The sequence below is a fragment of the Asterias rubens genome, chromosome 10, assembly GCF_902459465.1.
Source record: "Asterias rubens chromosome 10, eAstRub1.3, whole genome shotgun sequence".
NCBI lineage: Eukaryota > Metazoa > Echinodermata > Asteroidea > Forcipulatida > Asteriidae > Asterias > Asterias rubens.
In genome coordinates, this window is record NC_047071.1 from 1,220,670 (window position 1) to 1,237,835 (window position 17,166).

General features: G+C 39.0%; 2 protein-coding genes across 2 annotated transcripts; both read right to left on the minus strand.

The window, feature by feature from the left end:
* Nucleotides 1-1,674: 1,674 nt before the first annotated feature.
* On the minus strand, nt 1,675-3,866 carry LOC117295502 (collagen alpha-1(X) chain-like). Its single transcript, XM_033778185.1, has 2 exons — nt 3,827-3,866; nt 1,675-2,549 (listed from the first exon to the last, which is right to left on the minus strand). Exons 1-2 carry the CDS (start codon nt 3,827-3,829, stop codon nt 1,731-1,733), a joined length of 822 nt encoding a protein of 273 aa, XP_033634076.1. The 5' UTR covers nt 3,830-3,866; the 3' UTR covers nt 1,675-1,730.
* A 2,708-nt stretch (nt 3,867-6,574) lies between these two features.
* LOC117295540 (collagen alpha-1(X) chain-like) lies at nt 6,575-17,157 on the minus strand. Its single transcript, XM_033778238.1, has 4 exons — nt 16,564-17,157; nt 13,616-14,879; nt 13,172-13,203; nt 6,575-8,017 (listed from the first exon to the last, which is right to left on the minus strand). Exons 1-4 carry the CDS (start codon nt 16,564-16,566, stop codon nt 6,704-6,706), a joined length of 2,613 nt encoding a protein of 870 aa, XP_033634129.1. The 5' UTR covers nt 16,567-17,157; the 3' UTR covers nt 6,575-6,703.
* Nucleotides 17,158-17,166: the final 9 nt, after the last annotated feature.

Genomic DNA, 17,166 nt, shown 5'->3' on the forward strand with positions numbered 1-17,166 from the left:
AGTAATTACCAATAGTGTCCACTGCCTTTAAAACTGCAGCATTTGAAATGATGGACAATTAGTGAAATTGGTGAAATTAAGACGTATGGTTTGGTTACAAACCAGCAGAAAAACGGCTTCCTTTAATTTTTGTAATTTTTTCTCAACTGGCAGCTATACAAATATTTGTTTCTTTTCTTCTCGTTGTTTGATTTTGGGCAAAAAATGTTGCTCAAAGTTTGTCTAAATTTTGCTGCGCTATACTGTGTTTATGATGGTAAATCACCAGGGGTGTCAAGTTAGATATAATTTATCTAATTACCATAAAGCTTCTGACCCCTCAGAGGGGATAGAGATGTTTATTTTAGTAAAATATTGAATGGCTCCCCTTTCACAAGCTATCTTTATGAATATGTGACTTGCTCTAAAGCCCTGCCACTTTACACTGTCCAACCCATTGTTCATTGGTCTCACCGTTACGCTGTTACAAATACTACCAATGCCCAAGACCTTTTCATAGGCTTTGTTTGGTTGACTAATAAAAGCTGTTGGGTTTAATGACGATTGATGATTGTTATCAAAGCCAAGCTGCACAACCTTAATAGGACAAATATACACAACGGTTAATTTGGGTTATACCGCCATATCCATCGGTTTATATTATGGGTAAAACCAAACTGAATATTCTTTATCCACGAGACAAATTTAACATCTATTCATAAATACCTCAGACAGTTTCGCTACTCCTATTGGTGGAGAGCGCGTCACGTGGGTGTGTATACACCTTTGTTTATGACCAGTAAAAAGTGTTAATTCATGGGCGTGACACGCGACCTTGTACCTGTTCTTTTAAGACAGTTTCTTCATTCCTATTGGTCGAGAGCAACGGCTGAAACAGTTGTGCCACATCCCGCGATACTCTGTTTACCAGAGGGCGGCGGCGGGCTTTACAATTTCATAGCTGAAGGGGTGTTGTGTTGAAAGAAATTATTTAACAATTTTTGAATTTTTGGACCAAAAAGTGATGTTTTTGACCGAAAATGTATTTATGAATGGGAATCAAAGTGTGTTAAATCGGTTGACTGTGACATCACAAAGGACGCCTGCACTCAATCACAAAGTTACTACGCCCTCGCACTTTGACTGTGACGTCACAAACAGCACATGCCCAACGCGGGTACCCCTAAATTTACCCAATGACGCATCATTTAAGCAGGGTGCGGGCACCACTTTCCAAACAACATATGGCGGCGCCCATGCGATTTAAGCGCTCTTATAATATAGATTAGTATGCACTGTGCAGATCTAGATATACGTTTACGCGCTGGTATTCACTTATCCACCTCAGGGATCAGTGGCTCGAATGTGAGACCTCATTTTTGGTCGTTTTCGCGCCAATAACAGAGTAAACAGAACATATGTTTTGTTCAAAACATAGAACACTCCTTTTTGAATCCTTACAAAGGCGTCAAGTAATATCATAACTTTATAAAGATAACTTTACCCGCTTTTGATTAATTCATGTATAGTTATAACACGTAATACTGAACAAGTTGTACAGAAGCCTTGATCTCACCTCAACGCAATTACCCAATAGAGGAAGTGTAACGGCAAAGGTGAATATAGCTTATGTTTTATCCTATTCAAGCTTTAATTCTTTAAATAGTAAACTTGCGAGAACAAAATTCTCAAGATTAGTTTAACCATGCTGTTAATTCCACTAAAAACTCAAGCTGTTTCAACCATTTCGATTAGTTGGTTGCTATCTCACCATAAAGCAAAAACCCACTAAAGGAAGTGTAGTGGTAAGAGTTACTGTGCAAGGAACCTACAGGCCTTAAGAAAACTCGATCACCCTCTTGTAAAAACACAACTGCACTGTTGCTTGCTTGCAAATAACTACCAGCACCTGATGCATATCCCCTAACAATAATGTTATCGTTCTTCATCAGAGTAGCATAAGAACTACTTGAGCTACTTAGTTTCAAAAATGAAAACATGAACACATAAATACCAGTCATATTACACGTGAAAGTACCGGTGGGTAAATCAAAGTGAGTGCCTTGTTCAAATAGTTTTCTGTCAAAGGGCAGACTTGTACTCGATGTTGTAAAATCTGTGTTTCTAACTACTGTAAAGGCCACCCGTTGAGTGCGCTCAACACAATCACCCTTTTGTCCCTTTAGTCCAACTGGTCCACGTACTCCTCTTTCTCCCATCAAACCAGCTATTCCGGGCAGTCCTTGAGGTCCTTGTTTACCTGGCTGACCGACACCTTGTTCTCCCTTCTGGCCGGGTTCTCCTGTAGCGCCTCGTTCCCCATTCAGCCCGTCTGATCCCTTGTCTCCCTTAGCTCCGTGCATACCTACATCACCAGGAGACCCCATGTCTCCTTTAGACCCAGCCGGCCCGTATGGTCCAGGGTTCCCTGGAATACCAGGGATCCCTGCTGGACTGACTGGGCAGCATGGCCCAGTTGACATTCCTTCTTCCGGTGACGTCACGCTGGCATTGATCCCCATCAGATTCAAAACCGCAAGAAACAAGATTAGTTGTTTTACTCTCTGCATCTGCATAACATTAAACAAGTGCCAAATAAAATTAACAACCAAATTAAGAGACATGTTTGTTTTTAAAGTTTTGAATTATTTGTTATTCTGATGGCATGGAATTCATTTCCAAAGAAGAATGCGAAAAGTTGTTTTACATTCCGCATCTGCATAACATTAAACGTGTTCCATATAAATCTACCAACCATGAGACATTTTTGCACAAACAGTTTTGACACTTTGGTTATAGACCTCAGCTGATAACATAGAGTCTTGTCGTATTTTTCCATGGAAGGATATTAAACGTGACATTTCTTGTCAAAGTAAGCGAAAACTGCCGTAAATTTACTGAAATTGCCGAAAAGTGGAGTGTAATGATTCATAATAGTTTCCCTGAACAAAATTGTTTTAACTTCAGTTTCGAACAAAGACGGTTCGGGTTGAACCATTTTGTACTCAAGAAACTGACGGACAGTGTTAGTTTTTGAGAGATACTGGCATCTTTGTGAATCATTTTAAGGCTTGTACACATGTGTTCACAAACAGGACAGCAAAATGTTATAGCATCCGCGAGCAGTGGCGCTAATCCTTGTAAAAATCTTGACACATCAGTATCAATTAACCGCAGCAGTGGATGAGAGAGCTTTGGGAAGTATAACCCATACATGGTTTTAATAATATCAATTATAACTGTTGGTATGGATATCGTTTCCTGTGCAGGTGCTGTATACATGTGGCATAAGACATTCCACTATGGGCTTACGAAACTAATGAAGGGTTCCATCTTTACCTAAAATTCTTGGCGGACATTGTAGCCTATACGAACATTTTTAGAAAAACTAAAGAACATCCAGACTCACTCATGTGACCCGGTTTTGGGGTTTTTAAGTTTAAATTTGTCAAGAATATTAAAATGTCATCTGCCAAACGGAAAAAGATCGGGGTACAATGATCAATCGGCATGACCCCCCCCCCCCCCCCCACCAAACCCGGCTGCTACTGCTACGCGCATGATTTATTGTACACACCAAACATAAAAAGAAGTTTAATAACGATTTGACTTACGGATTTGCCTACCAACCAAGTAAAAGGACAATCCATATCGCCTACCACAACAGTTCGAGGAGAAACCTTTAACACAGAACACTGTGAAGTTTCGTAAAAGAATGGAAATGATATAATTAAAAAAAAGAAGCTTATTATAAATTGTATCAACCAACTGTGAAGATGTCCGAACAACACCAAATGATTTCACAGTAATTATGAATCTAAAAGAAAACAGAGAATATCACACTTACCATTATGTGTCTTCTAACCTGCGTCTGCTTGTGTTGTAACCTTGATCATCAATGCTGAATTAATTTCTAGAGCTGTGGGTCTGAGAGCTTCTCCTTTTAACTTATCAGAGATTTCCAAGACCAGTGACATTACCATTGTGTGGTAACCGTCGCTGTCAATCACACAGTTTAGGGCTGAAAGGCACTAACCTAGGGGCGTGGCTTGCTTAGCTTTCAGCCAGTGATAAATATGGTAGGCAATACCTTAGAAATTAGTCAGATCTGACAGGGGCGCTATAATCATATGTGATCAATTATTTGGGTCCAGAAGCTGTCATAGCCAACTGGGTTTGTCTTTTGGATTTTGTGAATAGAACAACAAAGACATGTAAAATTGTCTAACAACTTATCAAATTATACTTGAACCTGCTGTAGTAAATAGTACAAAATATTTTGTTATGAGGGCTGTAAAAAGAGTTGGTTTGGTTTTGCTTTCGAACTATGATAAGTACAGCCAACCAAACGAACAAGCAAACTAGCAAGAAAGACCACACTATTTCAAAACAACCCTTTACAAACAAACAATCACCCAAACAAAGGACCAAAAAGAACCTATTTCTCAGGTTTGACGATGTCTCCTTTAATGTGTTCCCCAGTAGAAGTTATTTTATATCCCCTCCCAAGTCAAACTTGCAAAGGTTAGGATTGAAATAATTCGTTTGTGGTTACTTTCCCTTCCACCTGGACAGCCGTATTGTACTTAGATTCTTGCAGTCATTTTGATTTGTTTTGCCTAGTTAAGTTCTAGATTCATGTACATTGCGCTGATAGGGTTGATAGGGTCTATACGTTTGTTTATCCCAATGCTCAGTGGCGTAACTTGGGAACTCTGGGGTCAAGGTCATGCTACTTCGAGAGGGAGAGCAGTAGATAATATACAACTATGCGAGAAACGGTTCCCTCTGGAAGTAACGTAGTTTTTGAGAAAAATGTAATATCCTTAGTATGATTTGAAACTTTGCATGGTGGAAATACGATACTGAAAGGTTTTCAGTGACATCATGTCATATAAATTTCTTTCTAAATGAGTTGGGGTGATTCTGAAAAGAATCGCGGTTCTTTTCAGAACCACCCCTATTAACTCATGTAGAGATTATCACTACATGGTGTTACCGCAAACCGTTCTATTGGGTAATTTCTTACTCAAATAACAAAAACTTAAGCTGAAGCCGTATGTATTATGCATCTGAAAGCCCACAAAGTCGTGTAACAAAAGTATTTTTCTTTCACCATTCTCTTGCAAATTTGACAACAAATTGAGCCACACTTTATTTTCACAAATTTGTTCTTTTATGCATATGTTGGGATACACCAAGTATAACACTAGTCTTTGACAATGACCAAACGTTACAAACGAAACAGGAGTAACGAGGAAATTAATTTAATTGCTCAGTTTGAAGTGTGCATCTTTAACGTAGGAAGCTCGGTAACGTGCACGTGCATAGGGGCCTACATGTGAACTTATATTCTACCGTGGATAATAAGAAACCTTGAACTTTGATAACTTTTTTGGCATGACAAAAGGTAATTAAGATAAGATTCAAACTGATTCTAATAAACTCCAGCATTTATATGGCGCACTTTACTGAAAAAGAAAAATATTCGAAGGCGCCGGTCAAGTTTTGTCAGTATAATATTGTACATATAATTTACAATATTGATTATACCTGTAAGTATAATGTTGATGAACTTCATACCAACACAAGTTTAAAGGTATAAGCGTAATTATTGTTCATTTGTTGTAAGGGAGCCAACATTGCGGGCAGGTATGATTTTAAAATGCATAGACAAAAAAGTGAAATCCAATATTAGGTATATTTGGGTATGATTTGCCGGAGCTCATAACTGGTGCATTGTGTATTACATGAGCAGTTTAGCCACTCGGTAAAAACTAATAGGTTTCGAACCTTATTTTAAATTCTTCAAAAATCGTTTCATTCATCGTAAATCACCATGGGATGGTACAAAGTAATGTTGAAAACGTTTAGTACACTCCTACACCGTATAGTGTAATATACACATCGTTGACGGTATTTGGATCTTTGTCCGGGTTTAGTTCAGGCCTTTTGTCGAAGGTTAAAAATATCATTGTTTTTCTTTACTTTTTAACAACCAATTCTACAAATAAATATTTGTATTTGATGTATTTTGTGACTAATAATCAACCCACAAGAGAGATGCCAACTATTAGAATAAAACACTCTCTAAACTGACTGTATGCAAACACTCTTTGACACTTTGAGTTAATAAAATTTAGAATCTTGATTAATTATTTAAATACATCTAACTTATTTAATAACGGGTGGTTAACAAACAGTTTTTCATACAAATCGTAGATGAGATGTTTGTTCGTTGTGAGTAGGATGTTTAACATTGACAGTCAACACTGGAAATATCATAGTGCAAAATCATTAGCAGTAATGTTTATTTGATCACTCTTAAGCTAAAAATATTACAATTAATTGTCTCTTAAATTATAACTTATCATTTCCTGGAAACTACCATTCTATAAATAAAGCAATCTCATTTATTCCCAATAGTGATAGGTTTTTTTTAAAGGTTTTTTTTTTGTTTATGTCTGCTGATTTTATTTCCAGAACTAGTCATTTAGTTTACGAAATCGTATATTATTGAAATATTCCACTAAAGCCGAGGAATAAACACTGACAAGACTGACATCATTTATATACATTAATATTCCACAACTCAATCTGAAAATGCAGGTAACACAGAACAATTTCTGAATTTTTATTATCTTGATTCCAATAACTAAAGCTGCGTCACTCCTGATAAATTACTAGTAGTTAACACTAGATAATGAGAGTGGAGTATTAATTTCTAGTTCTCGCCATGAAGCAGGAACCCACTAAATGAAGTGTGATGGTTTATGCTAGCAAACAATGAACCTGATACCATTAAGAAAACTCGATCACCCTTTTGTAAAGACACAACTGCACTGTTACCTCCTTGCAAAGAAGTATCAGTTCCTGATATATATGCTCTCACAATTGTTTGATCATTCTTCTTCAGACTAGCGGAAGCGACATCGCGGCTACTCGTCTTATGAAATGAAAACATTAATACATAGATACCAGCCACATTACACATGAAAGTGCCCGTGGATAATTCAAAGTTGGTGCCCTCCACATACAATATTTCTTCAAAGGGCAGATGTGTAGCAGCTCCAGTAAACTCTGTGTTTCTAACTACTGAAAAGGCCACCCGACGAGTGCGCTCAACACATTCACCCTTTAAACCCTTCAGTCCAACTGGTCCACGTACTCCTTTCCCTCCCATTAACCCAGCTCTGCCGGATTGTCCTTGTGACCCCTTTAAGCCAATTGACCCTTTGTACCCCTTGGCTCCACGAATGCCTACACCACCAGGAGATCCCATATCTCCTTTAGATCCAGTCGGTCCTGGAATTCCTTGACTACCAACTGGTCCAGGTACTCCCCTCTCCCCCCTCAAACCAGCTCGTCCGGTTGGTCCTTGTAACCCCTTTAAGCCAATTGACCCTTTATACCCCTTGGCTCCACGTATGCCTACACCACCAGGAGATCCCGTATCTCCTTTAGGTCCAGTCAGTCCTCGAATTCCTTGAATACCGACTGGTCCAGATACACCTCCCTTCCCCCTCAAACCAGCTCGTCCGGTTGGTCCTTGTAACCCCTTTAAGCCAGCTGACCCTTTATACCCCTTGGCTCCACGTATGCCTACACCACCAGGAGATCCCGTATCTCCTTTAGGTCCAGTCAGTCCTCGAATTCCTTGAATACCTACTGGTCCAGGTACACCTCTCTCTCCAATCAAACCAGCTGTTCCGGGCAGTCCTTGAGGTCCTTGTTTACCTGGCTGACCGACACCTTGTTCTCCCTTCTGGCCGGGTTCTCCTGCAGTGCCTCGTTCCCCATTCAACCCGTCTGATCCATTTTCTCCCTTAGCTCCGTGCATACCTACATCACCAGGAGACCCCATGTCTCCTTTAGACCCGTATGGTCCAGGGTGACCTGGAATACCAGGGACCCCTGCAGGACTGACTGTGCAACATGGTCCAGTTGGCATTACTTCTTCTGGTGACTTCACGCTAGCATTGATCCCCATCAGATTTAGCACCGCCAGAAACAGGATTACTTGTTTTACTTTCTGCATCTGCATAACATTAAACATGTACCAAACAAATATACCAAACAAACTGTGGAACATGTTTTAACAGGTTCGGGAACTGGATAAAGCCCGGTTCAAACTTCATGCGAGTGCGAAGGCGAAACGAATTTTGGTAACACAACAATTGGTACGCGCTTTTTGTGACGCAATGAAGCTCGCATCGCAATAAGCATTCGCAGGAAGTATGAACCCGGCTTTATACTCGTAATAAAGTGACAACCCATCCTGTATTTTTTAATTAACTTTTACGAGTCCCATATCTCTCTAGTCAAGACTGTGTTGGACAAATTGTCTTCGTTTCATTATGTTTTATGCTTCAGTTGGATTTTTTCTTTTTTTCCCGCGTTTTGAGGTTCATTTTTATCTCTCATAATTCAACCTTCAATAATACAACCATAAATGTGATCTCGGATTTATTTATAGTTTAAATAGTAACGAACCTCTGTGGATGTTCTTTGCTAAAAGTTAACGGAAACATTTTATGTTGAGAATATAAACCAAAATCAAGTTTATCACTTTAAAACCATGCTTGGTAGCCACAGCAGTCACTCGCAGTCATTACTGACACTAATGGTGTTTACTTGATTGCTGTTTAATGATTTAGGTACCGTTTAGTTTCCCAGCATAAAACCAAACTTTCAAGGGGCATGACCAAACTGTTTGTTAATCCAACTGGATCTGGATCTTGATAGATATTCTCAACGCTCCTATTAAAGCAAAACGAGAAGAGTGGGTGTGCACGTTGTGGTTTATACTTGCTAAGGTGGGCCGTAACGACTCGTTTAGAGGAATGTATGTGATGGAAATTATGTCAGGTGGTGATGTAGTCCAGTCTTTAACTGTGAGGGCGATTGTAGTTGAGTCAAATCAATGTTAAAAGTGCCCGAGAAGTCAGGTGCTTTGCCATGTGGTGTAAACTAACATCGCACTAGCCTTATCAAAGGTTCATTACGCAAGCACCCCATTTTGATTTCAGTGAAATCCAGAGCGATGATATGTGCGCTGTATATTTTAAGTAAGACAACTTCATTGGCTAGCTATTTGAATAATGAAGCAGCAAATTCAAGTTGAGGAAACAGTTTAACTGTTGTGGGGTAGAATAAAGCAGACTTTGATGGCACTCACAATTTATATTGATCAACAACCAATTATTCATCCCCCTTGAAAACAACTGACTTGATACTTGTTAATAAACATCAACTGAAAAATCCAAATCTTGTATTTGTTTATCCGTCTTCTGACTAGGCATACAAAGACTGAGAAATCTGGCGAGTCTGTTACAGTTCATCACATTTCTTTAAAGGCACTGGACTCTATTGTTATTTACTCAAAAGAATTGTTAGCATAGAAACTTACTTGGTAACGAGTATTGGAGAGCTGCTGATAGTGTAAAACTTTGTAAGGAGCAGCTCCCTCCGAAGTAACGTTGTTTCCGAGAAAGGAGTAATTTTCCACTGAAACATTTGAATTTGATATCGAGACCTCAGAGTTAGATTTTGAGGTCCCGAAGCATGTTTGAAATCAAGGTGTTTTTTTCTACCATTATTATCTCGCAGCTTCGACAGATTGTATAAGTTTGTTGTTTTGTGCTCATGTTGAGATGCACCAGTGAGAAGAATGGTCTTTGACAATTAAGGAAACAAGTTAGAGAAGAGACTAAAACTTACCATTATTTGTCTTGCGATTTACCGCTGCTAGTGTTAGTGTTGTAATCTTAATCATCAATGCTGAACGGCTTTCTAGAGCTGTGGGTCTGAGAGCTTATCCTTTTAACTTATTTGAGATTTCCAAAACCAGTGACATTTCCAGTGTGTGATAACCGTCGCTGTCAATCACAAAGTATTAGACTGAAAGTCACAGACTGGTGGGTGTGGCTTGCTTAGCTTTGAGCCAGTTATAAATATGATAGACACAACCTTAGAAATTAGTCAGATCTGATAGGGGCGCTATAATCATTGTGTGATCAGTTATTGGGGTTTAGCCTAGTAGATTCGTGTGTACATTTAAAGGTGTCACATAAACATAGATATATCTTTTGGATATGGTGCATAGAAACAATCAATACAACATTGTCCCACAATTATGTTAACTAAACCTGAACCTGCTGCAGCACAAAGTACATAACTATTTAATTGCGAGGACTATGAAAAGAGCTGATTTTTTAAGGATTTGTTTTCCTTCCGAATCCGTGTGTGTGCCCCCCCGAAAGAAAAAAGAGAGAAGAAAAAAACAATCAATCAATCAATCAATCAATCAATCAATCAATCCATCCATCCATCAATCAATCAATCAATCAATCAATCAATCAATCAATCAATCAATCAATCAATCAATCAATCAATCAATCAATCAATCAATCAATCAATAGATAAATAACTAAAATCAAAAGAAGACAGTTGAATAAATAAATTCAACACCAACTGACCAAACGTACAACAAACAAAAAAGAAATTCACACCATTACCCAAACAACCTATAACAAGCCAAAATCGACCAAAAAAAAGCCCCCCCAAAAAAAAAAAAAAAAAAAAAAAAAAAAAAAAAAATACTCCCCTCCAAATTTAAACTTACGAAAGTAAGAGCTTAAATAATTCGTTTTTTTTTCTTTCCGTTTCACATGGACAGCCGTATTGTTCTTTGAAGTGATTTTATTCCTGCGCAGTCATTTTCTATTTGATTTGCTTAGTTTTAGAGTTCTAGATATGTGTCTATTGCGCTGGTACTCTTTATAGGTCTGTTTACAGTGATCAGCGACATGACTTTGGAACCTTTGTGGTCGAGGTCATGCCACTTACAGAGTATTCATGTTACTTTTAGCTTAAAGGCACCGGACACTATTGCTAATTACTCATTGGTAATGCAACACGGGTGTTTTTTCTTCCATGATTATCTTGCGACAGGTTCGTAATTTTGTGCATTATCTTGGGATGCACCAAGTGAGAAAACTGGTCTTTAAAATAAAATAAAAAACGTGTCCAGTGCCTTTGAGGGCACAAAACTTCTAGTAATAAACTTTAACCTGTAATTAGGCCTACTGACAAAACAGGAGTTACGATGACATTAATTTGAATCGTTTGAATTGAAGTTTGCGTTTTTAATATAGCAGGTTCGGTAACTTGCAAGTACCATAATGTGGACTTATATTCTACCGATGTTGGTTAATATTTTGAACTTTGATGACTTTTCTGGTCGGAAAAGAGGTCACAACAATACCGTTTTAATTCAATACGCAAACTAGTTATAATATAAATCGGATCAAAAATACATGCATCACTGATTAAACATTTAAGCATAATAATATGCATCATTGAATACTCGGGTTATAAGCTTCATTGTGGTTTCTTTTTACTAACGTCCCACCCGAAGGACGAAGCAATGGTTTAAACAGCTACCTGAGCGGAATGTTTTTAACAGAAATTGTATTTTTACTTGTTTATAATGCACTTGTTCACCATTTAAAGGTAATTTTGATATGTGTACACTTCTGAACTTTTCGTAATTATCGATTAAAAAATCAGGCCCCTACCTAAAGGTTTTTTGAAAAACTAAAAACACTTCTGCCGTTGAGAGCGGGCGTCAAAGGACTATGCCGCTGTCGTCATTTGTGGGAGTTTGCTTTGTTATACGCTGCAACAAAGCGGCTTTATCTACTTATGACGTTTTGAGAGTGATTACGTAACGGGGCTTTTCGCAAATCTCGCAGAAAAGCTCTGGACAAGGGCATACAAAATGATTAGCATAGTTATAATAAAGGTCATTGAGTACTCGGGTTATAAGCGTCATATGGTTTATTGGTAGCAAAATTGCTGGAAATAATGGTTGTAAAAAATGTCGACATAATTTGAAATCAATATTAAAGTCACCTGGAAATATAATTCCAGGTGACTTTAATATTGATTTCAAATTATGTCGACATTTTTTACAACCATTATTTCCAGCAATTCGATTTATATGTTTAAACAATGAATGAAGTTGTTTGGGGCTGACTCCGCCTACCCCTTTTGTGACGTCCTTCGAGACAGACTTTGGCCTACAGTGCGTAGAGTAAACACACGTGCAAAGTACATGTACGGTCCAAGTCGTAAGTTTGTACGTTTCGAAAAGAAAAACAAATTGGGGGGGGGAGGGTGGCAATGCAGACCAGGTGTATTGCTGCTGGATGCAGCGAAACACTAAAGATGGGGTCAGGTTGCATGTGTTTCCTGATGATGCCAAGTAAATGGGCGATTGTGGGCCGCGAAAGTCAGACTCACAAGAGCAATAGTGGTCCGGTCCGACGTCTTTTTCAGCTCTGTGAAGCGAACACTTCGAGCCGTCGTGCTTCGAATCCGGAATACACCACACATTTCCCATCAAGAGAAAGATTATTCTAAAACATGACGCCATCCCAACAACTTTTCAAGAGTGGGAAGTCAAAGAAGGTACCTGAAAAACGTGACGAACCTAGAGGAGTGTATGCCAAACGTGAAAATTTCGGGTAAGTGCGTACAGTGCGTGCAGTCTGTTCCGAGACCTTAGTTCTGTATTAGGCATTATACCGATCAGGTACCCAGACGTAGTGTACGGGGCCAGACTACACATTTTCTCTTCAAATATCACCCCTTCGATTGACGTCACGAACAGCGCCCTCTTGGGTCGGGGTCTACTCTTAAATTTGTTTTTAAAATGAGAACCAATTTTTTTGAAACTTAGTTAACTGTTTATTCACATTCCACTCATCAAAACACATATCTTAGTGACAAAAGATTTTGTTGTTGTTGAATAAATACCACTTCCAGGTGAGTTTAACAATTATTGTTGCATGGTTTGCAGGTGTTATACAGACAACGTGTACATGTATAACAGGAAGACTGTATACTAACACAAGTATTAATAGGTCTCAAAGTTTATAGCACTACTACACCGTATTATAATCATCGTTTATCACCATTATAGTGTCAACAATAACAAGAAAATACGTGTTGGTTGGTTTTAATTCTCAAAACTTGCTTCGTGTAATTATTCTTGGATACTTGAGTATAAACTTAATACATTCAGAAACTTGATTTTCAAAATTATCTCAATAATGTCAAACAACTCAGCCATCAACTCATAAAAATGTAAGATTGAATATTGTTACATGTGAATACAATATCTAACCTTGACAGTCCACGCTGTAAATGTCACCGGTTCTTCGGCAGAAGTGTTTAATTGATGACTTGAAATATTTATTAATGATTGATATGAACTTCACATTTCTTGAAACATTACCCACTTTCAATTAAATCGATCTCATTTAAATTCAACAGTATAGCGTTTCATCAAGCTAATGTTAGTGCCTTTTGACTTCAAAAAAAAAAGTAATTTGGTTTAAGAAATTGTTTTTGATATTGATATTGTTTCCCTAAATCAGCTATAGTTGCGCAACTGCTAAAGTGGTGATATAACCCAAACTATGTTTCACGACTCAAATTGAAACTACAGGTACGAGGAACTAATGCTCAAGTTCGATTATTCTTAGTGCTCTTAATACCAATAATAAACACCACTTCACCCGTGTTGATCAATTACTGAGCAGTTGTGGTGTTCACGTCTAGTTCTCGCCATAAAGCAAGAACCCACTAAATGCCGTTTGATGGTCATTGCTACTAGATAAGGAACCGGACGGCTTTAAGAAAACTCGATCACCGTCTTGTAAAGACACAACTGCACTGTTGCCCGCCTGCACGAAAACACCAGTACTATAGGCCGTTCCCCGTACAACGACTTCATCATTCTTTATCAGGTTAGCAGAAGCCTTATCTACGTGTTTGACTTTCAAAAATGAAAACGTGAATACATATATGCCAGGCACATTACACGTGAAAGTACCGGTGGGTAAATCAAAATTGCTGCGCTCCTCATACAGTATTTCTTCAAAGGGCAGATGTGTAGCAGCTCCAGTAAAGTCTGTGTTTCTAACTACTGAAAAGGCCACCCGTTGAGTACGCTCAACACATTCACCCTTTAAACCCTTCAGTCCAACTGGTCCACGTACTCCTTTCCCTCCCACTAACCCAGCACTGCCGGATTGTCCTTGTGACCCCTTTAAGCCAATTGACCCTTTATACCCCTTGGCTCCACGAATGCCTACACCACCAGGAGATCCCATATCTCCTTTAGATCCAGTCGGTCCGGGAATTCCTTGAGTACCGACTGGGCCACGTACTCCTCTCTCCCCCCTCAAACCAGCTCGTCCGGTTGGTCCTTGTGACCCCTTTAAGCCAATTGACCCTTTATACCCCTTGGCTCCACGAATGCCTACACCACCAGGAGATCCTATATCTCCTTTAGATCCAGTCGGTCCGGGAATTCCTTGAATACCGACTGGTCCAGATACTCCTCCCTTCCCCCTCAAACCAGCTCGTCCGACACCTTGTTTTCCCTTCTGGCCGGGTTCTCCTGTAGCGCCTCGTTCCCCATTCAACCCGTCTGATCCCTTGTCTCCCTTAGCTCCGTGCATACCTACATCACCAGGAGACCCCGTGTCTCCTTTAGATCCTTGAGGTCCTTGTTTACCTGGCTGACCGACACCTTGTTCTCCCTTCTGGCCGGGTTCTCCTGTAGCGCCTCGTTCCCCATTCAACCCGTCTGATCCCTTGTCTCCCTTAGCTCCGTGCATACCTACATCACCAGGAGACCCCATGTCTCCTTTAGACCCAGCCGGCCCGTATGGGCCTGGGTGACCTGGAATACCAGGGACCCCTGCAGGACTGACTGGGCAGCATGGTCCAGTTGGCATTCCTTCTTCCGGCGACGTCACGCTAGCATTGATCCCCGTCAGATTCAAAATCGTCAGAAACAGGATTACTTGTTTTACTTTCTGCATCTGCATAACATTAGACATGAACTAAATAAATCTACCAACCACACTCTGGAACATAGTTGTTTTAACAGATCCGGGAATTGGACTATACTCTCTAATCAAAACTGTTTTGACAAATTGTCATATTTTCATTTTGTTTTGCCTAAGTTTGAATTTGTTTTTGTTGTTCCGCGTTTAGAGGTTCATTATTTTCTCTAATGGGACATTTACTTCATTAAAACAACCATTCAATGTGATATCGGATTTATTTGTGGTTTAAATATTCACGCTCCCCAACGAATGTCTTTTGCTAAAAGTTAAACGGGAACATTTCATGTTGAGAAAATAAAACCAAAATCAAGTGTATCATTCTTTAAACAAGCACCCCGTGTTGAATTCACCAGGTAATCACAGGTTGTACGACGTACTGCATATCTGACATGTCATAGAATACAGCACTGGAATAACAATACTGGCACGGTACTGCAGTACTTGATGAACAGTACACCGTGGGGTCGAAGCGTGGTTTTTCAACATCGTACAACTAAGCCGAACCCGAGATAAATAAAACCATGCTTCGACCCCACGGTGTTCTGTATACCAATACTGCATGCAATACCGTGCCAGTGTAGTTTACCCAGTGCTCCATCCTATGACATGTCCAACCTGTAATTTCCTGGTGAATTCAACATGGGGTGCTTATATACGTAAATAGCCTTGGACAAGGCCACCACCAATACACCCGCTCCATCACAAACAATTTTAATTCATCCATCAATACCAATTTGTATAAAGTCTAACACCATCCCATATTCATCGATTGGGTTGCAGCCCCCAAAAAGTTGATTTGAACAGTTCTAAGGCAATCTTGAAATTCTGACAGTATTTTTACCTTTAATTAGTAAAACAGTGATTTATTACTAATAAGATAAATTCAACGCCTATTGTTTGATTTGTCTGCCGGCAGGGAGCGCTATAACTGAATCAATTTCAGAGTTTTGAGTTCAAAGCCATGTAAACATTTTAGGTTTTGTTTTTGTGTAGTATTTAATTAATAATAACTTCGCAAATAACTTCGCTGTAAACTTTAGGTTACACAACTTATAGGCTAGCTATTTGCATAAAGAAGCAGCAACTGCATGCGTTAATCTGGCAACCAGGGTAATACATGCAGATTAAAGGCAAGTATACGTTTTTATTTTTGAACCGTTCGATTGGTTTAAACCTTGACAATTGCAATCGATCTATAAAACTAATATCTGCAAATTCATTGAAGGTGGTCGCGTTTCTAGGATATTGCCGACAATCTGGAGCGATGATATGTCCACTCAAGAAGATCAGTCTCTGATCTCATTTTTTGGGGGCATATTAAACTGTTGGGCATAAAACTTGTTCCCATTTAACATAAGAATTACTTAGTGAAGTCTTTCAATCATTTTCTATCAAACACTGCTGTAAGCTTCTAACCATTTTTTGTTGTTGCCATTATTAATAAGAAAATACTATAGTTTAAGCATTCAACCGTACTTAGAACAGACGGGAACATGTTTTATAACACAGCATGAAAATGATAGCCTATAAACAAAAATATGTACGTTTTGTTTGCAAAAAATTAACACAAAATGAACTTTTCAATTAGTGAAATGTCCGAAGACATTAACAGGCAGCATGTTGAACCTACAAAATGGTTAATAAAAAGCTGGCTTACCATTATGTGTCTTTTGATCTGTCTCTGCTACCCTTGTAAGTAAGTGGCTTAATGGCTTTCTGGAGCTGCGGGTTTCTCGGCTTCTCCTTTTAACTTCTTCAAAATTTCCAAGTCAGTGACATTGATAGTGTATAATAACCGTCGCTGTCAATCACACAATATTGGACTGAAAGTCACCGACATGGGGCGTGGCTTGCTTAGCTTCGAGCCAGTGATAATTTAATATCTTAGATTTGAGTCACATCTGGTAATGCGCTATAATCGATTGTGAGCGTTTGTTTTAAAGCTAGTCTATAGGTTATGGTTTGTTTTATGGTGTAGTTTGATAGCAACGACATTTATGTTTGGAACATTCCGCAAAGAAAGAACGAACTTTCCACGCTTGCGTTTATAAACTCCGACCATGGGGCCAACTTCATAGAGCTGCTTAAGCAGAAATAATTGATAAGCTCTTGTCTGCTAAAAGCGGAAATGAGCAGGATACCAGTCACGTATTGTACATCTGACCATCTGACACATAGTTTGGCTGGTATTGTTATTTTTGTAAGCATACTTTTGTTATGCTGAGCTACTTCCTGTGCTTTAGCAGTTCTGAGAAACTGG

Coding starts and splice junctions, on each gene's coding strand:
- LOC117295540 (XM_033778238.1), bottom strand. Junction 13,204..13,615: donor TAGTGGGTTCTTGCTTTATG/GCGAGAACTAGA, acceptor CTTCTGCCGAAG/AACCGGTGACATTTACAGCG. Junction 8,018..13,171: donor TTACAGCGTGGACTGTCAAG/GTTAGATATTGT, acceptor AATGTTATGCAG/ATGCAGAAAGTAAAACAAGT.